The sequence below is a fragment of the Chrysemys picta genome, chromosome 5 (genome assembly GCF_011386835.1).
Source record: "Chrysemys picta bellii isolate R12L10 chromosome 5, ASM1138683v2, whole genome shotgun sequence".
NCBI classification, from domain to species: Eukaryota; Metazoa; Chordata; order Testudines; family Emydidae; genus Chrysemys; species Chrysemys picta.
This window is the reverse complement of record NC_088795.1, coordinates 28,171,461-28,190,177: the sequence shown is the minus strand read 5'-3', so window position 1 is coordinate 28,190,177 and position 18,717 is coordinate 28,171,461. Positions and strand designations below refer to the sequence as shown.

General features: G+C 40.4%; 1 protein-coding gene and 1 long non-coding RNA gene across 10 annotated transcripts in view; one reads left to right on the top strand and one right to left on the bottom strand.

Annotated features, from left to right (window-relative positions):
• Positions 1-18,717, bottom strand: part of RAP1GDS1 (Rap1 GTPase-GDP dissociation stimulator 1) — a 157,266-nt gene that overhangs the window by 92,049 nt on the left and 46,500 nt on the right. For 5 of the 9 annotated variants that reach the window (XM_042859990.2, XM_065596163.1, XM_065596164.1 and 2 more), the window contains exon 2: positions 14,043-14,150. In XM_042859990.2, the coding sequence (XP_042715924.1) occupies positions 14,043-14,150 (108 nt within the window). Of the gene's footprint in view, positions 1-14,042; positions 14,154-18,717 lie in introns of all 9 variants that reach the window. The other 4 variants (XM_042859989.2, XM_065596165.1, XM_005278489.4 and 1 more) reach the window with 1 other exon arrangement.
• LOC101951618 (uncharacterized) lies at positions 6,009-18,355 on the top strand. The gene is made up of 3 exons (XR_006176790.2): positions 6,009-6,096; positions 9,059-9,157; positions 18,184-18,355. It is a non-coding gene; the product is annotated as an uncharacterized LOC101951618 (long non-coding RNA).

Below are 18,717 nucleotides of genomic sequence, written 5' to 3'. Positions count from 1 at the left end.
GTATCTTGGATCGATCCCCCCCCCCCAGTGTAGACCAGCCCAAAGACAGTCGCCTTATGCTCTCCAGCCTATCTTGCCACCCAGACAAACTGGACTTTGTGATAAAAGGTTATATAAACCAAAAGTTGCATCACATTAGGTTACTCCCAATCCCAAAGGATCAGTCACTTACTGCAAATCAGTTAGTACTCTGGATCTTACACCAAAAACAATGCTGGTAGCCAATTCTCTTGTAAACTAACTAAAGATTTGTTGGCTAAGAAAAAGAAACGAGAGAGCTATTGAGAGGTTAAAGCAGGTAAAATACATTAACATGTGAGTCAAAGTTTGTAAATCCAAATGACAGCAGAGATATTAAACTGATAAGAACAGATAGTAATCTGCTATTTTTCCAAAAGTCTCTCAGGGCTACCCAGAATAACTCTGGGGATCTCTGCCTTGCATCTGGAATGCTTCCTTGTAAGTTCCCAAACAATTCAGAGATGAGGATCTTTCCTTGAATCCATCTTTTATATCTTCTTCATACAGACAGCAAACTGACAGTTTCTGTACTCATGTGGACCTTCCCCTGTTGGCTGTGCATGAGGAATGCAGATTAAGTCTGCATCTGAAGAAGTGAGGCTTTTTAATCCACGAAAGCTTATGCCCAAATATATCTATTAGTCTTTAAGGTGCCACTGAACTCCTTGTTGTTTTTGTGAATTCCCATTGTGAACTCAATGGTCTTTGCTTTGAAGTTAGCACTAGTCTTTGATGAGTAATTTAGCTATAAAGATATACATAATGCAAATGCCTGCCATTACCTAGGAATAGATAAGTGAGAACAATACTGGTAACATGCCATTAGTTTTCATGAAGTTCTAATATCTGAATACACTCTTTATTAACACACCTTTGATCTAGGGTTATTTAACCACAGGGTGTACATAATGTAGAAAGAACGAGGAGTACTTGTGGCACCTTAGAGACTAACAAATGTGTTTGACGTTCTTTTTGCTGATACAGACTAACACGGCGACCACTCTGATAATGTAGAAGTAATGTAACAGCAAACCTCAGGATATAGACAGCTGAAATCAATACAATCAACACCTCCTTCAATCTCTATTAGCATAGGAGTGAATTAGTTTGAAAACATACTAACACTTAACACTTCTTTGATATTCACATACAAGTGAATTGTCCTGTGGCTTTGACTTGAGCTGGTCTGTCAGCATCACACCCTCCATGCTGTGAAAACACATTTAAAGATGGATTCCAGAGCTAAATGTGCAGTTAGGAAAGTTCTATCATCATGGTATTACTAGACCCTCATGGATGTTGTGAGGATATATCAATTGAAGTTTGTGAGGTGCTCAAATACTACAATGATGGAGGTCACATGAACAAGTAAGTACACGGGTAGATAAATAGACTCATGATAGAGAGATACATGCAGTAGGTAGACAGCACAGGACTTCCGCAGAGATGACTCTGGGCCTCAGACAGGTTTGCTAACATCTGAGTGGTCTTGAGTGATCTGCAAATTGTAGGGAATGAACTCGCTGCCCATTCTTCAGGCAGTAAGGTGGAGGGACAAAACCATCCTGCTCTGAAAATCTACAAAATGGTTTTCTTTTCACCCAGGTTTCCTCCCATGGATTTTTCTTCAGGAGAGGACAATTTAGTTTCTTTCTTTTACCAAGTTATATAAAGTAGCCACCAGATAAGCTGCTTGTTTCCCTAGCTCATTATGCAGAAAAGCGGCTTCATGTTAGTAAACCAGCCGCAAATTAAATGTAGTAATAGTAAACACAAAATCAACCAGAGCTTAGAAGTGAAGTTAATCTTACTGGCAGCTTTTCTTTGTAGAGCCACAATAATTCTGTAGCACATTGGAGTAAACTTCTGTGGCACAGCAATTCCTCATCCATTTTTTGATTGCTATGACAAAGCTACAATGCATATCATTTACAGCTGCCTTTTTCTACATCAATAAAATTCACTCTTGATTACAACATACTAATCTCTGCATACACCTAATTAATCCAAGAATTGACAGCGAAGTCATATATCAAACATGGAAAAACATGGAAATGTTTATATATATAAAATTTAATTCCTGTGGCTGGTTCTGTAGAATCCCAACATTTTATATGGAGAATGACAGATTCTATTTCTCTGCAGCTGACGTCACCTACGACTCATGCACCGCAGTCATCCTATAAAAATCTAAACTAGGAAAAGCTTAGCAATTTATAGACCGTTCTTGGTGGAGGTTGGGGAAAATGCAAGCATTCATATTCTCCTTCTAGAAACAATAGGCCAGATTCTCAGCTTGTGTGAATGCATGTGGCTCCACTGAGATCAATGGTGCTATGCCAATTTATGCCAGCTAAGGAGAACTTGACCCAGTACTGCTATTTCTTAATTATATTGGGATAATCTCTGAAAGTTGTACTCAGGCAAAACTCCAACTGATGTCAGTTGGCTTCGTTGAGGGTCTGGCACAAGTACCACTGAATACAGAGTTGAGCCTGAGTAAGACATGTAGCATGTGCCTGTTGTTTTAAATAATTTCTAATAAGTGTTTTCTCTTCTGCTCCTTCCGTTAGTACAGGTTGAACCTCTCTAATCTGGCACTCCCTGGTCCAGCAACATCCATGGTCCAGCATAGGCGCCAATTCCATGGGTGCTCCGGGGCTGAAGCACCCACGGGGAAAAATTAGTGGGTGCAGAGCATCCACTGGGGCCAAGCTCCCACCTCTGCCCCCTTCGCCTCTTGCACACCGGTGGCCCCATGCTTACCGGAGGGAGGGGGAGGACCAGGGGCTGGCGACTGGGAACCCAGGTGAGGGGCTGGCGGCTGGGATCCCAGGTGGCAGTGGGGCCCCCGGGCGGGGGGCCACGCTGGGTGCAAAGCCTGGGTGTGCTGCAGCAACCTGCCACACCCCTACTTCTCGCGCCTATGGAGAGCCTCTGGCATTTTGCATTGATCTCCCATGGTTTGGCAAATTCTCTGGTTTGGTCAGGTCCCGAGGGTGCCAGACTAGAGAGGTTCAACCTGTAGTCTCCTGGCATCTAAGCTCTTAAGTTTTATTTTGTGCCTCTAGCCAAGCCAAGTGACCAGGAGTGACTGGCATTAGTATCTGGTGACAGATACTAACTAAAATATATGCATAAAAATGAATAAACACCCCTTCAGACAAAGTTCTCTTTCTGTGTGAATATATTTTATAAATGGTAGGGAGAGGGTGGATAATACGTTCCCTAAAGATACCATCGGTGGAGGCTTTTCACTCCTGGGCCTCAGATGGGATTGGCTAGATAAATATCCCCCTAGTCAAATATCAACTAAAAATATTTGGTTAAATTTGGCTTGCCAAATGTTTGCTGGTATTTATTAGGTTTAGCAAACTATTTGGTTCACCCATGTCTGGTATTGTAAGTGGGTGTATATGTTTTAGTTAGTTTGTATAACAAATGGTAGGATAAATCATAAGGCTAGACAAAAGACATAGCAACTCCAGCCAGGCTGTGAGTATCAAAAGACCAGTAGAGAAGGACTGAAAGGCATAGAAGAAAAAGCTGCAGGTTGAGTAAAAAACTTAAGAGCTCTGACATCCATCACAACTTGCCAACCCATTAAATATTAGACACATTGTGGGTAATATAAGAAAAGCAATTGTAATATGTTTTAACACACTTAAAGGTTAAACACTGCATGCAAAGTAAATGAAATAGAAATTGTCAGACACTAAACAGTTAAACACCAGAAAGTAAGGAAATTAGTTTCCACTGCAACCCATAACTCAATCACATTGCACATATGCAGAGAGCAGTTAAAGAGAGCACCGTATTCTGTAAGATAATCATACGTACATGCAATATGGCCAAGTTACAGCTGCTGTGGGAATGACAAATTTGTATTTCTTTTGTTTAAAATATTAACCCAAACGTTACATTCACATGGCAGCAGGGGAAGGGATTGCATCTATTATTTAAAGGTATACCCCCAAAGTGTATATAAAGTAATACTTCCATCTTTGAGTTATGATGATGTGAACAACCAATTAAAAGTATCAAGTCTTGTGGTTTATGATGTCACTAGAAACTTCCAATGGAATTACTGACTTATTAAAGGATATTGTAGTGAGGCACAGTAGCCTTCCTCTGAACCTGAGACGGAGGGACCATTACAGATAAGGTTTTCCTCTATTACATACTTGTCCAGGTCATTTATTATGACAGCTGTGATGGACAGACCTTAATATTAATGCAAAATGATATTAATAAAGTTATTATCATTTTTGTTATGACATTAAGCTTGCCTGCGTCTTTACTGATGCTTAGGATATATATTTATCATTCCTTTCATACATATGGTGCTTGGAGAAAAGTACTTCCTTCCCATGCATATATTTTTTGTTTATTTAATTATATTAAATATTCAGGCTAACCAAAGGAATTCTGCATTGTCACCCTGGAGACAAACAAATGTCAGGAAAATAGTTCTCCTTAGCCATAAAACCATGTTTATTACCCATAAGAATGTCTCATTTAAACTAAAACACCTCCGTTTACATAAAATATCAGTTTGGTACAAACTTAATCCTCACTCACGAAACAAATTCATGATTTGGGAAAAGACTTGATTGTGACAAGAATGTAGGGTTGTGTTATTAGAGCAATATGTCTTGATGCAAAGTGAACTTTTTTCATGCTCCCAAGAAAAACTTATAAATAAAGAATTTTAGATATATCCTTGTTGAAATTAATTTTATGATTACTCCAAATGCTTCATTCAGAAATATCTCTAGGAAAAACATATGTAGCTGGAAATCTTTTAAACCTTTGTTCATTTTTTAAATGTTGAAATGCCAAAGCATTTTGAATGGCACATTTGCAAATATTTTAACTAAATACAAGTGTCTAATGTAATTTCCTAATATCATTGCTGTGTAAATGGTAAAATGCTTTATGTACCAGCCTGGAGCCTAATGATCTTGCTAAAATAATTACTAATGTAAGAAGCCGTTTAAGTTCAGAATAGTTATATTAATGGGGAATTAATTATTACTAGCAGTACTCAAGTTACTCCCTCTCTCAACTCAGGAAAACAAGAACAATCATCTCTCTAAAAACTGTTTTAAAGAATCAACAACTTCTTTAATAACTATTTAAGCTAAGGACTGTTGAAGAAATCATTAATTTTAAAAAGATTGTTTTTGAGAACTAAAAAACTTTTTATAAAAAACAGAAGTGCTTGGACTCTTTAAAACAGTATTTTCATTTCCTGTTGAACTCTAATCAAGCTAAAGAAATTTCTCAGAAATTGAATAAATAAAGAGATAAAACTCTAACTTTAAAGATATTCTTGAGAATCTCCCATGACAAAGACAAAGGAAATACATCTGTCAATAAATAATTATAACTCTAATGCACATATACATGAACAAACTACAGAGGGTCCTGTGGCACCTTTGAGACTAACAGAAGTACTGGGAGCATAAGCTTTCGTGGGTAAGAACCTCACTTCTTCAGATGCAAGAAGTGAGGTTCTTACCCACGAAAGCTTATGCTCCCAGTACTTCTGTTAGTCTCAAAGGTGCCACAGGACCCTCTGGGAGCATAAGCTTTCGTGGGTAAGAACCTCACTTCTTCAGATGCAAGAAGTGAGGTTCTTACCCACGAAAGCTTATGCTCCCAGTACTTCTGTTAGTCTCAAAGGTGCCACAGGACCCTCTGTTGCTTTTTACAGATTCAGACTAACACGGCTACCCCTCTGATACATGAACAAACTACATATTCATAAGATGAAGAGGCTCCTAAGGGCAACCCATGGAGGTACTAAGCCAATCTGAACCTAAACAAGCCCGAAATCTGTGCATTTTCTAATCATTTCATGGAAATAGGAAAGAGAAGAATATAAAAAAACCTCAGAAGTGAGCATCCCTCTCACTCATACACCCTCTGCTACTCTGCTTAACAGCAAGCACTCATCAACTTATCCTGTCAAACTTTTCAAGCAGGCTGCCACAGAGAAATAAGAAAAACAGAGAAGACTCAAGAAAAAAACAGCCATAGGAAACCACCCCAAGACTTCAACATGGATTGGTGAGAGAAGTTAACTAAGGCACTGCCAACGATTAGATTTAAACTCTAGTAATGATTTTACTGGGATATGGAAATCCTGTTGTTTTTAAGATGACAAGTTTCTCCTGTTAATCACCAATGGTTAGACCATGTATTCTTGAAAAGGAGATGGGACTAAATACTGGTAAACAGCAAAATAGTGGGATTTAATTGGATTTAAGATTCTTAATATTTGTAATTGGCCTGACTTAAGAAAGCTCCTTAAGTGGCTCCTTCTATTTCAATATTTTCTTCCATTTCATAGGATTTAGTTAGATTGTTTACTTTGCCCTGTTATAAACTACTTGATTATTAATAATAACCGACAGGAGCCATCTGCCCTTTAACAAGTTCTGTTGCCCAATTATAAACAGCTTAAGTATCTATGAGATACTAAATTGGGCTCACAATAAATTTCAGAAGCAATATACTTAGGCTTAGAAGGATTAGATTTATCTGTAAACACTGGTAAATATCAATTTCATGGTACACACACAACCCAATGAAAAAATATTTCTATCTACAGTAATCAAAATTTACAGATCGGCAAAGGGAGAAAAATGCTACTTGAGAACTTATTAGAGCTTGATTTAAGGATACTTACACTATAGATTTTGACATGAGCAGCTGACAATTTGTGTTTTAAGTTCTAATGCTTTAACTTTTTGAATTTCAATGTCTACTGCCCTTACATAATTATTGTCTGACTCCCCGCTATTGCTTGACCACTCCATAATTTCTCACAACTGTGAAAATTTAAATTGATAAAAATAAAAAACTTAAAATTAAACATTGATCTCATCCATCAAAATGATAAAAAAAATTAAAATTGAATTCTGTCAAGCCTAAATATACGTTCGTCTTCACTTACTAAAGAAAAGTCCTCAGAGGCAGCCCACTCTCAAAGGTGTCATCTCTGCTAAAAGCTCTCCACAGACAGGCATACAGAAGAGATTGTAACAGACATAACCAGTTTATCATTTGTGCCGTATTGTTTTGTTTGATGTTTTCTTTTCCTTTCTTTAATAATAAAATAGCCAGTGTTAATAACTATGATTATTTTGCTTGGATGTAATCATGGTTTCCCTTAAGGTACACTTCTACCCCAATATAACGCGCCCCGATATAACACAAATTCAGATATAACGCGGTAAAGCAGCGCTCCGGGAAGAGGGAGGGGGCTGCGCACTCCGGCGGATCAAAGCAAGTTCGATACAACGTGGTTTCACCTATAATGCGGTAAGATTTTTTGGCTCCTGAGGACAGCGTTATATCGGGGTAGAGGTGTATGTAGAAGAACCTCTGTGGCTAAACTAATGGGAGTCACACCTCTGAGTTGGCAGTACAAGGAACAATTAATAAGAGTTGCCCTCCCATTTTCTATTTCTCAAAACTAAATATTTTTAGTCATTTTAAAAATAAAGTTACTCGGCACCCAACAACTAAAATGACCCTTTCTATTCCATATAGTATTAATGAACTATAATAGCAGTTTCATTTTCATTTTCATTTGTATAAGCCTGTTATAGGCTCCTATGTATTATACAACTACTAAATTGAGGAACGAATCTAATCTTTTACATTCAGGGGCTCCTTTGGCACACACACTGATATTTTTGTTTAAACATCTGACCTTGCTAGATGGAAATGAGACCGGAATTTCCCTATATAAGCCATATTCTGAACCACCTACCTAGACATTATTTAATTCCACCTTCAAAAGAACAGACTAGCTGTAAAATTGTCATTATGGCCTTATTCCATGTAATCTAGGACAGTCTGTACAGCATGAGCAGACCTTGGAGCAGTACTGGAAAATTTTCCTCTAAACTTAAAAAAAAATTATGATATGGTCTGGAAAGGTTTAATCCTTTCAAATGGATTTTAACCAGGATATAGTCTCAAGTCTATGGCTTCCAAATGTGACAAATCTGACAGCTATTTAAGCATAGTATATTGTTGCAGTACAGCACACTAGTTCTCCAATTACACCCCCTGCTTCAGGCAAGGACCTGGTATCGTGATTTTAAAGCATAAGTAAATATCTAGATAAAAAGAAAAATAACCTAAAATGAAGATGTAGTATCAAAACCTTTCCTTCACAAAACAGAGGATCACATTTTTAGATCTCAGATGAGATGTTTGACTTGAACCTGTTTCAATTCTGCTCTGTGAGGAGTATGGAACTTTCCTCTCCTCTCATCCTACTAGGCCATGGTCTCTTGTTTTATCAGTGACCTTATGTGAGGACACTAATGCATTCCGGTTATTGTCTATTAAGGTAAAATGTTCCTTCTGCTATGCCTGTGAGAGAAGCACTAATGAAACAATGAAACTTATTACTTATGTTAATGGTACACAAAATTTACTATTATTCCATCCTTAATTTTGTTTGATGTCTAAGTTTTAGTATTTAAAGAGACACTGCCTACTTGTTTTAGCTTAAGATATACAGTATTCCTTTGGTTCCTTTCCACAGTTTTATTCTGGAGCTTTATTTTAATTTACCTTTAATAGTTTTTAAGACATACCTTACTTGCTCCAGTCTCTCTTTCTCCCCTTCCCCACCAGCAGGACAATTGAGATTGTGTTCATGTGTCTGTGTGTGGGACACATGCACGTAGCTGTCAAATCCCTAAAGCACTGAGCACAACAATGCACTGGGTCTGCCATTATTGTATGCAGTATTGTTGTAGCCGTGTCAGCCCCAGGATATTAAAGAAACAAGGTGGGTGAGGTAAGATCTTTTATTGGACCAACTTCTGTTGCTGAGAGAAACAAGCTTTGGAGCTTACACAGAAACTCTTCTCTCTTACGAACAGAAGTAGTCCAATAAAAGATATTGCCTCACCCACCTTGTCCCTCTGTTTAATTTTATACTTTTTGTGTGTTCAGATTTTATTAAACAATATTTTTGGCATGTCTCTTCTGTCTCTACTAGCAGCACCCCCTTCTTTGCTGGTTCCTGGAAGATTCCTAGAGGTGAGGGAAGAGTGAGACTTCCTCATGAAGATTTTTTAGGTACAGACGGCATTATAAGGAGGTAATGAGCTGGCAGGGAGATGAGGCAGACTCGCTGAGCAAGGGCAGTTGTAAAACGGGTAAAGCGCTACTAAAGGAGAATGGCAGCATTTTACATCCACTTTGCACTGGTATAAATGACTATACAAAATGCCAGGTAATGAGGAATCAGGCCCATGGGATTTGACTCTTCTGGACATAGATCTGGCCCCACATTAGCATCCAATCCAGTACAAGTACAAGCATCCAATCCGTCTTATTATTGAAGAAAGAAAATTCCTCTACAAGGAAATTATTTTGTATTGTAGTAGTACCTAGAGGCCACAGTCTGGGATCAGGGGTCCGCTGTTAGGCACTGTACATTTTTATAATGAAAACACATTCCCATTTTCAAACCTCTTTCTAGGTGGCAGCAGCCTGCGTTGACCAGACTATCCACCACTTGCAACAGTTCCACTGAAAGGGTTTTCTTTTCTTCCACAATAGTCAGTTTTAAAAACGCAGCAATTACTTAGCCTGTGAAAACATTAATCACCACTGGCACGCTCATCTCTTTGACACACATTCCACCTCCACAAATAATCGTTATACCAAGATGACCTGGAAGGATGTTGAATGGATGGATGTTGAGAGGAAGTTTAGAAGGCACAGAGAGAAGGATGGTCATAATATATTACTAGATCATTAATAACTGACCACTGGCTGCGAAGTTAGGAAACTTGATCCCTTATAGCAATCTGTTAGACCAAACTTATTAACGGGTGCAACCCAACAAATAATTTAAGAGGATTTTAAAAAAAAAATGTATGTTGCTTCTCACAGTTTAAAGCAAAACAGAAATTGTTTTTATTGACATTTGGTCAATTTTTTAACAGTGCCCAAATGTCTTAGGAGCCTATGCCACATTTTCAAAACTGATTTAGGTACTTAGGAACCTAAGTCCAATTGTCTTTCAATGAGACTGTCTTTTTTGAAAGTTTTATCCACTGCTGCTCAACTGCTGTTTGATTTTACATTCAAACCCTTATTTTATTTTGGTTTTGCTTTCTTCCAACCTAAAATGGATTAGTGTTATGTATACTATCTTTAAGGCCTCCACTGAGATCATCTCTATATAATGGGAAATTTTATAACATCATTTTGGACTACGCAAAAATCTCTTGCATGTTTTGATACTCAGCCATTGGCAAAGATACTTTTCTTCACACATGACAGGTATAGCTATAAACAAAGTGGCACATAAACCACTTTGTGGTTGGAAGCATTAGTCTTTGTGTCACAAACCCATAATTCTCCATTTCAAGCTAATGGAATTTATCAGCTCCTTTGGGGTACTGTCAAGTTAAAAAATTAATTACACAAAAATAGAGTAATTACCCCAAACTGGAACCTTTTCCTTTATTAGGATGGGCAGCTTGTCACCTCATATATGCTCTGAAGTAAGGTTTTGCTAATTTGAAGAATCCCTAGAATTTCTTAGTGTTTCTCAGTAATATACTAAGATACCAGGATGGGTCATTTTACTCTTCATATTTCATTAAGGGTGATATTAGGTTTTTTGAAAAGGAAAAAATTATTCTGCCTTTTAATGATGTAATCTTAAAACCTATCCAGCGATTTTTCTTTCAGAAATATCCAGCGTATACTCAGAGAGTTGGATTGCTTGAGGAATTAGAAATGAGCTATAATGACTCTCTTCTCCAAGTGGCTGGTTCAAATCCAGCCCAGGATTGAAAGGTATCATCTGAAGGCTGTTGGGTGTTTGTTGGATCCCCTGGGAAAATATCCATAACTGGCACTAATTTGCTGGCAACCTAGTTAGCTGTTTCAGCAGAGAGAAGAAGAATTGAATGGCCACAGGGGATTAACTCTCCTCTTCCTTCTAGAACAGTTAGGTGAGAAGGGGTGGGCCGTGTGTGTATGTGTTGGCGAGCAGTGCTACTGTGTGTGAGGCTTGGTCTACACTAGCAACCTATGTTGGTATAACTGTTGCTCAGAAGTGTGGAAAATCCACACCCCAAGCAACGCAGTTATACGGGGGGTGGGGGGAGGGGGCCGAGTCTGGCCGCGGCCCCGCTCTCCCCGGCCGGCCGGAGCGCTGGGAGGAGGACGGAGAGCCCGGCCACGGCCCCGCTCTCCCTGACCTGCTGGAGCGCCGCGGAGAGGGCAGCGAGCCCGGCCGCGGCCCCGCTCTCCCTGACCGGCCGGAGCGCTGCAGGGAGGGCGGCGAGCCCAGCCGGGGCCCCGCTCTCCCCAGCCGGCCAGAGCGCCGCGGGGAGGGCGGCCCTGCTCTTCCCGGCCAGCCGGAGCACCGGGGGGAGGGCGGCGAGCCCGGCTGCGGCCCCACTCTCCCCGGCCAGCCAGAGCGCCGGGGGAGGGTGGCAAGCCCGCAGCGGCCCCGCTCTCCCTGACCGGCCGGAGCGCCGCGGGGAGGGCAGCGAGCCCAGCCGGGGCCCCGCTCTCCCCGGGTGAGCGCCGCCCCCCTCCAGGTACTGCCCCAAGCACATGCTTGGAGGGCTGGTGCCTGTAGCCGGCCCTGGTTATACCAACCTAACTCCTGGTGTATACAGCGCTATGTCGATGGGACATAGCTACCGCCTCTTGGGGAGGTGGATTACCTATGCCGACAGGAGAAGCTCTCCTGTTGGCATAGGTAGTGTCTTCATTAAAATGCTACAGCAGCTCAGCAACATTGGTGCAGTTGCGCCATTGCAGCATGTTAAGTGTAGACAAGCCCTAAGTGAGTATAAGAGATGGGGATAAGGTGAAGCGGGGGAAATACACAGGCGACAAGTAAGAAGAAGATCTGAGGAAATTAAAGAATATACAGGAAAGAAATAAGAGGGAGGTGGGAGGACAGAAAAAAATATATTGAAGGAAAGCAGACACTGAAAAAGACAGAGAAAAAGAGATACCACATACAGCATATAGAATCTTTAAGTAGGGTGACCAGATAGCAAGTGTGAAAAATCGGGACAGAGTGTGTGAGGTAATAGGTGCCTATATCAGAAAAAGCCCTGAATATCGGGACTGTCCCTATAAAATCGGGACATCTGGTCACCTTGTCTTTAAGTGACTGTCAGAAGGAAGCTGGCCCTCTGAAAGCATCTGGGGCCCAGCCTACCTCTGACAGGCTCCACAAGGGGAAATGAGGCAGCTCAGGTTCACCTGGAAGTAGTTAACTCACTGAGTAACTGGGAATAAGTTAATTAGGCAGGGAAGCCTCTGGGCATGATAAAAGACTACAGGAAGTGGAACGGGGTGCAACAAGGGTCTGAGAAGAATTGGTTCTGGCTGTTCCAAACAACCCAATGGAGAGGATGGGGCTGGGTTCCCACACCCACTCCAGCCAAGTGCTTTGGAGAAGAAGGCTTGAAACCCAGGAGACCTAGGGTTGTCTAGCTTCCACTAGCACTATGGGGCTTCCAACTCTCCATTACCCTGAAGGGGGCAGAGGCTGGGTCATAACAAGGACTTGACCAACACCGAATTGACAGTATAAGGGGAAGCTAACAGACCCAGTTCCCATGTTGCAGTGACCCATAAAATTCTACCTTAGCTACAACCTGAACCATTTTGCACGTACTAACTGGGTACTGGGATTTATTTACGGACCCTCACAGGTAATGGTACACAATTCATTTAACTCCAAGCCCTGGGATGTTTTCATATCACAAACACTTCTTCCTATCCCATACTCTTTAAACATGAAGGTGTTCAATGGTGGTAAATGTTGCAGATACCTTACAAAGGACTCTAAAAAACCATGGATTCCCTTCCTTGAAGAGAAGTTGATCAAAAACAACAACAACAAAAACCCCAGGCGCGACACTTTCCTGGCTAAGGTCTCCCTGTGAACTACTCAGGATGAAAAAAATGCACCAACATTACCTCCTGACCTGCAGACACTGTTGTATAATCCATAAAGCATCTCTAACAGTGTTTAGCTTCTAGCGTTAAAATTTCACAAAATATCTTACAGTTACACAGCCATGAAATTATGACTTGTAGAATGGCATCTTGGAAGAGAAATCAGATCAGCTGATTAATATGGACTTTCGAGGAGAGTATTGATATGTTACAGAGATCAGGTATAGCAGAGGTTTATTTTGTTTAAAAATGAAAAGAAGAAAAATTCTAATCAGAAACTTCATTTTACCTAATACATGTAATCAGATTATTTAGATTGGTCCTAACAAAGTATGTGAAGTTGAAACCTTACATGGATCTTTCCTTCACATCTTCTGCCAGCGTCCCATGATCAGAAAGTTAGAGATGGACAAGTTCTATAGACTGCTGTCTCCATTTTCCCTAAAATGTTTCTGTTTGTGGAACAGGACCCTGTAGAGCTTAGGGAACAAAAGCCATCTCATTTTCCTCTTCACAATGTTAGTTCTGTCATCATCCAATGTGTTTAAGATTGTAGTGTACTTAGAAATCCAATCTTTCCCTTCTAATGAAAACATCATGGAAATTAATGTGTGATCAAACATGTAAGGAAAATAATGTGCTATATTGGCAACCTGTGCCACCTTTACTCAGAGTAAGTGAAAGTGCTGAATGCCATTCTCATGCTACCCAAGCACAATAGTGCACAAGTTTTTGATCTGAAAGAGAAATACCTTGCCCTTTGCTTTCTGCATGTAGACTACAATTGGAAAAGTAACTTACTCCATATGCCAGGGACTAGCTCTGTGAATGTCCATGGCTTTCACTATCTTTTTTTTTTTAATCTTTGTCACTATCTGATTCGCACACAAGTTATATGGGACTTTCTTTTTAATAAAACAGCCAATCCAGCAATTCTATTGATTGTGTTACTTGCATTGCTTCACATTACAGTACTACCTCCATCATTTATTGATGTGATCATATGATGCAAAATTTGAAGGGACAATAAAACTTACTGTTTTGAGCCAGGGCTTGAAGCAGGCAATCCAAGCATCCTTCCAAGCTATCTGCTGTGCTGTCAATGGCTGTTATCTTCAGCTTCTTCAAGGCATCACTTAGATTATCTGCTTGGTTAACATGAAGAAGAGAAAAATCAGTGCCCGCATCGATCTGATAGCTAACATGCTTAGAGCACAAGTAGTTACCCTAAGGTAAAGGGCTCCTATTTTAACAAGGAAGGAAGCTGTCTGTGTGCTGAGGATTTAAAGAAGCCTAGAGTCAAAGGTTTTGGATAAACTCAAGCTTTTCTTAATTTAAATATACACTTCCCCTTCTGTGTCTGAGAATGAGATGCCATATTTATAAAATGTCACTGAACAACTTTTTTAACATCAGTATTCCCTCAGTTTAGCTGGTTTGGAAAACCAGCAGCAGTATCTCTGCTTCCATTTTACTTCTTAGAAAAAGAAAATGATGAAAGTGAACTCCTCTTCAATGTTTTCATTCACAGGAAGGGGGGTGGAGGGAGAAGAGAGAAAAAGTAATTGCAAATGCCATTTTCTGCTTAGCTGTAGATTTTTCTGCATACACCAAAGGGTTCCATCTTGGTTATGCACACACAAAGTCCCAGTTAAAAACAAGGGCCAGGCTAAAAGCCTTTTAAATAAGGACATCAAATATAATAGCATAAGCATTGTGTGTGTTGATTACACAAACTGTTACTATTTGCATTCAACTGATCCATAAGGAAGCTTCTGGAAATGAGTCCTACTGTATATATCAGATTATGAAATAACACTTTCCCCCCAAAACACGCAGTGTTGTTTTCTGTGGAGGAACACTTATTCTCATAGAAGTGATTGAGAATACCAGTGCTAGCATCTCAAGTATTCTGTTTATTCAGAGGCAAGGTATAAGTGTTAACAGCTGCAATATAAGTCTTTTCACTTTGCCAGCTGATGACTAACCTCAGTCTGAATGGACTATCCTTTTAAAAAACGAATGGTAATTCAGTTTCCATGCCAACTCAATCAGCAATCAGAGATAGTTACTCAAAATAAGTAACATTAAAAACTGTGTAGTTCTCTACAGTTCTACACTGAGTAATCTAACGGCCCTGACCTGAATCCTGAGGTACAGTGTGGTACAGCTGCTTTGCCCTGCTCTCCTCCCCCCATGCTGGAAAAACAGACTAGCAAGGGACAACAGAAGAAATAAACATTGTAGAACTTGCCCAGGGGCCAAGCAAGGTTTCAAGGCAGGAAAGATATGTAGTGAGGTGACCTGTCTCTTTAAGAGGCAGAGGCCTAGACCTAGCCAGGCCTGTCCAATTAGCCCTGCTTACAACATCTGGGATGGGGTGTGGGGTTATATTAGTAGAACCAGCTGGGGATGGAGGAGCTGATTCTCCTATGAAGAGCAGCAAAAAGTTGCAGAGAGGGGCAGGCAGGCAGGCAGACAGGCAGGCATACTCAGGAAGAGTAAGAGTAAGAGTGAGTGAGATATTTTTGGGGAAAGTAGGCACCACAGGGAACCCTGAGTTTTTGGGGAAAAGACTTCAGTCAGGGAAGGCTTGGGAGCCCACCAGTGTGAAAGACTGGAAGTATGGACTTGAGGGGGATTCTGAAAACTTTATTTTGGGAATGGTTTGATGTTAATAAACTAACCCCCAAGGTGAGGTGTTGATGAACCAGGGAAGAGCTCATCTGATAGTTTGATTTAAGGATAGTTTAAGGAACCCTGAGCTGAAGAAGAGGGAAACTGAAGTGCCTGAAGAATGATGTCAGGCCATGGGTAGGGGGAGGTGCTTGGAGGCAGCTGGCTTGTTCACAACCACAAAACATGTATTTGTTAGATAAACTGTTCAGTGACCAGTGAAATTTGTCAAGAGATCCATTCACAGAGTAATATTTGATCTGCTGTTCTTACTACATCCTAACATTGTGTTCTCTACCTCTTCCTATCCATTTTCTCTTTCTTTTCCCACCTCCCTGCAAATTTCTCCCTATACTGTGGTTCTGTTTTTTTATATCTCTGCTCTCTCTCTCTCCCACCTATCTGCAGGCATCTACTCTCAGCTCATCCAGTTACTGACACAGAGCTTGGAAACTTCAGCAAACACTTAGAGTGGGAGGACTAAATCTACTAGACATAGATACAAAAACTGGGAGCCCCACTGTCTGGAGGCAACACCTAAGTCAAAAGCCTGCCTCCACCCCAGTTTCTGCATAGCTGGGAAAAGAGGAGACTGCTGAAACTGTTACCCGGGTGCCATTCCTAGACTCCACTCAGGGGCTTCATGTTTTATAGAGGTCTCCCTCTAGTAGGTGCCTGATATATTTGAAGCTGTACACTTAAACCTCTCCATGCTGCTTGAAGATTGGAGTGTTCTCTCTCTCGTTGGTTCCCTCCCACCCCAGAACCTGCAATGGGAATTGGGGATGTCTCTCAGCTATTGTACCCATCCCCAAGCTTTCTACTTGCTGCAAATGGGGGGTGTATGTGGTGGTGGTGTTTTATTAATGATTATTATTATCTACTAGTTTCTGCTACTCTAACCCTCCCTTAAGTTTCCATTTTGTGGGGTCCTTCTTACCACTGATCAATTCCACTGTCTACCTCTGCTGTTTGTTATAGCTTCCCTATGCTGCAATGAAGTGAAATTGACCTGATGCTTGCCATTTTCACTGCTGCCCACAGAGATCTGAAGAGCAGCAGCTAAAACTGGTCATTACTCTGATACGGGATGTAAAAGTGTGAGCAGCAACTGTGGCACTAGAGGTTTCTACTTGTAGACTTAGGAAGAGGGTAGTGCATCAGCTATGCTTCGTTCACATTTGGAAAGTTATCTTCATGTCTCTAAGGGTTAAATATCTATAAAATGAAAACTTTGATTCTGCAGAAATTGATGGCTCTCACCTGGGAAAACCTGCTGCTTGCCATGAGCAAGTAGAGTTTAAAGCTCTGATTAAGTAGACTGTAAAATGATCAATTAACCAACCAAAAATCCCTAAACAAACCAACAAAACACACACACAAACCACACACTGCACTTTCACTGCTGACAACACCCTCCAGGATAGATTTTGATCTCAGTTACACTAGTCTCAAGTAACAAATTGCACACACAGCTGAGATCAGAATCTATCCCTTCTCTAACTGTACCCAACAACTGGCTACACTGGAGAGAAAAAGAGCATGAACTATGCACAAACTTGTGAAAGAAGCTAGCTGGAAAACCAACTTCCCATAGCAGTAGTGCCCCAATAGTATTTAATGAATTGTACATATTTTGCTCTTTATTGGATACAAATGTCCACCGTCTCTTCTTGAAAATTTACTTTAAGCAACCAATCAACTTCACTTTGCCACGAGAGTCACCTTTTCATTATTGATATAGAGAGGGAACAAATACAATCTGCAATCCTCTCCATTCAAAGGATAATCAATTGCAAAACACTTTATCTTCCCTTGACAGTATATTTGAGGCTGCTTCTAATAATAATCTTGAGTCCCTGCTACATGGTCCTCCTTAAACATAATGAAGCAAGTAGGAGGGATTCTGCCTTGTCAAAATTCTGGTCCAGATACTGCGCATCTCAAGGAATCTTCAATTACAAAGATCAGTCAGATTTCTGGGTGGGGGAAGGGAATCTGGTGTTTTGCAGGTGTTTTGTAGTTTGTGCCAAGGACACCTAGAGCATAAACTAGGCAACTCTTTTTATTCTTTGTATAAATATAAAGACATTATAAATAAATGTCAGTCATCTCATAATTTGCAAGTCAAATAAGTAGAAAACTGTGGAGGGAAAAATATTTGTATTCTAGGTAAAGATGGTCAAAAAATGTGAACATATTTCACAGAAAAAGTGTCTTTTATTCCTCTCAATTGATCAGAATTTGACATGTTTAACTAGTTCTAGAAGTTCTTGTAAGTAGAAAAGACATTGGAGTTGGTAGAGTCTGTGGGGGGAAATAAATAAATAAACTAACCACTATGCAATTAAACATGAAAAACAACCATCTTTATACAAATATGCTCTAAGATACCTCAGGGAGCATTAAAAAGGGATTCCAAGCACACCTGAAAGCAATGAAATATCCCCCACACCTCAAAAGTACTTCATTTGAGAGACATTTTTATCCTTCCTGCACTAGGCACTACAATGCATTGAAGAAGAACTGGAGCATTGGACCTTGTGGGACTGGGGAAATGTTGCTGCTTGTTCCTGTTCTACCCAGCTAAATGAGAAAGTAAAATTGGAAAGGGAAGGAAGGATTCTGCCTCAGTTCATTTCTGATGTAATTTAAAGACACAGAGGAGTAAGAGACAAAGTAAGTAGATTTTAATGTCGTTTGCTGTTTCATATACTTCATTAACATTTTACATTAACAATTATACATAGAAATTATGCATTTTGGCCAAAAGTTTCGAATGCGGGTACCCAAAGTTAGAATCTGAATCCGTATTTAGGGACTTAAAGACAAGCAGGCTAATTTTCAGCAATGCTGAGCCCCTACAGCTCTCTCTGGCTTCAGGGGAAGTTAAGGGTGCTCAGCACCACTGAAAATTAGCTTATGGGTCCTTCGGTGTCTGACTTTAGACACACACTTCTGAAAATGTTGGCTTTTCTCTTTAAAGTGTGGATTGGTAAATGTGACATAGTGGCAAACTGTTGCCAACTGGCGAAG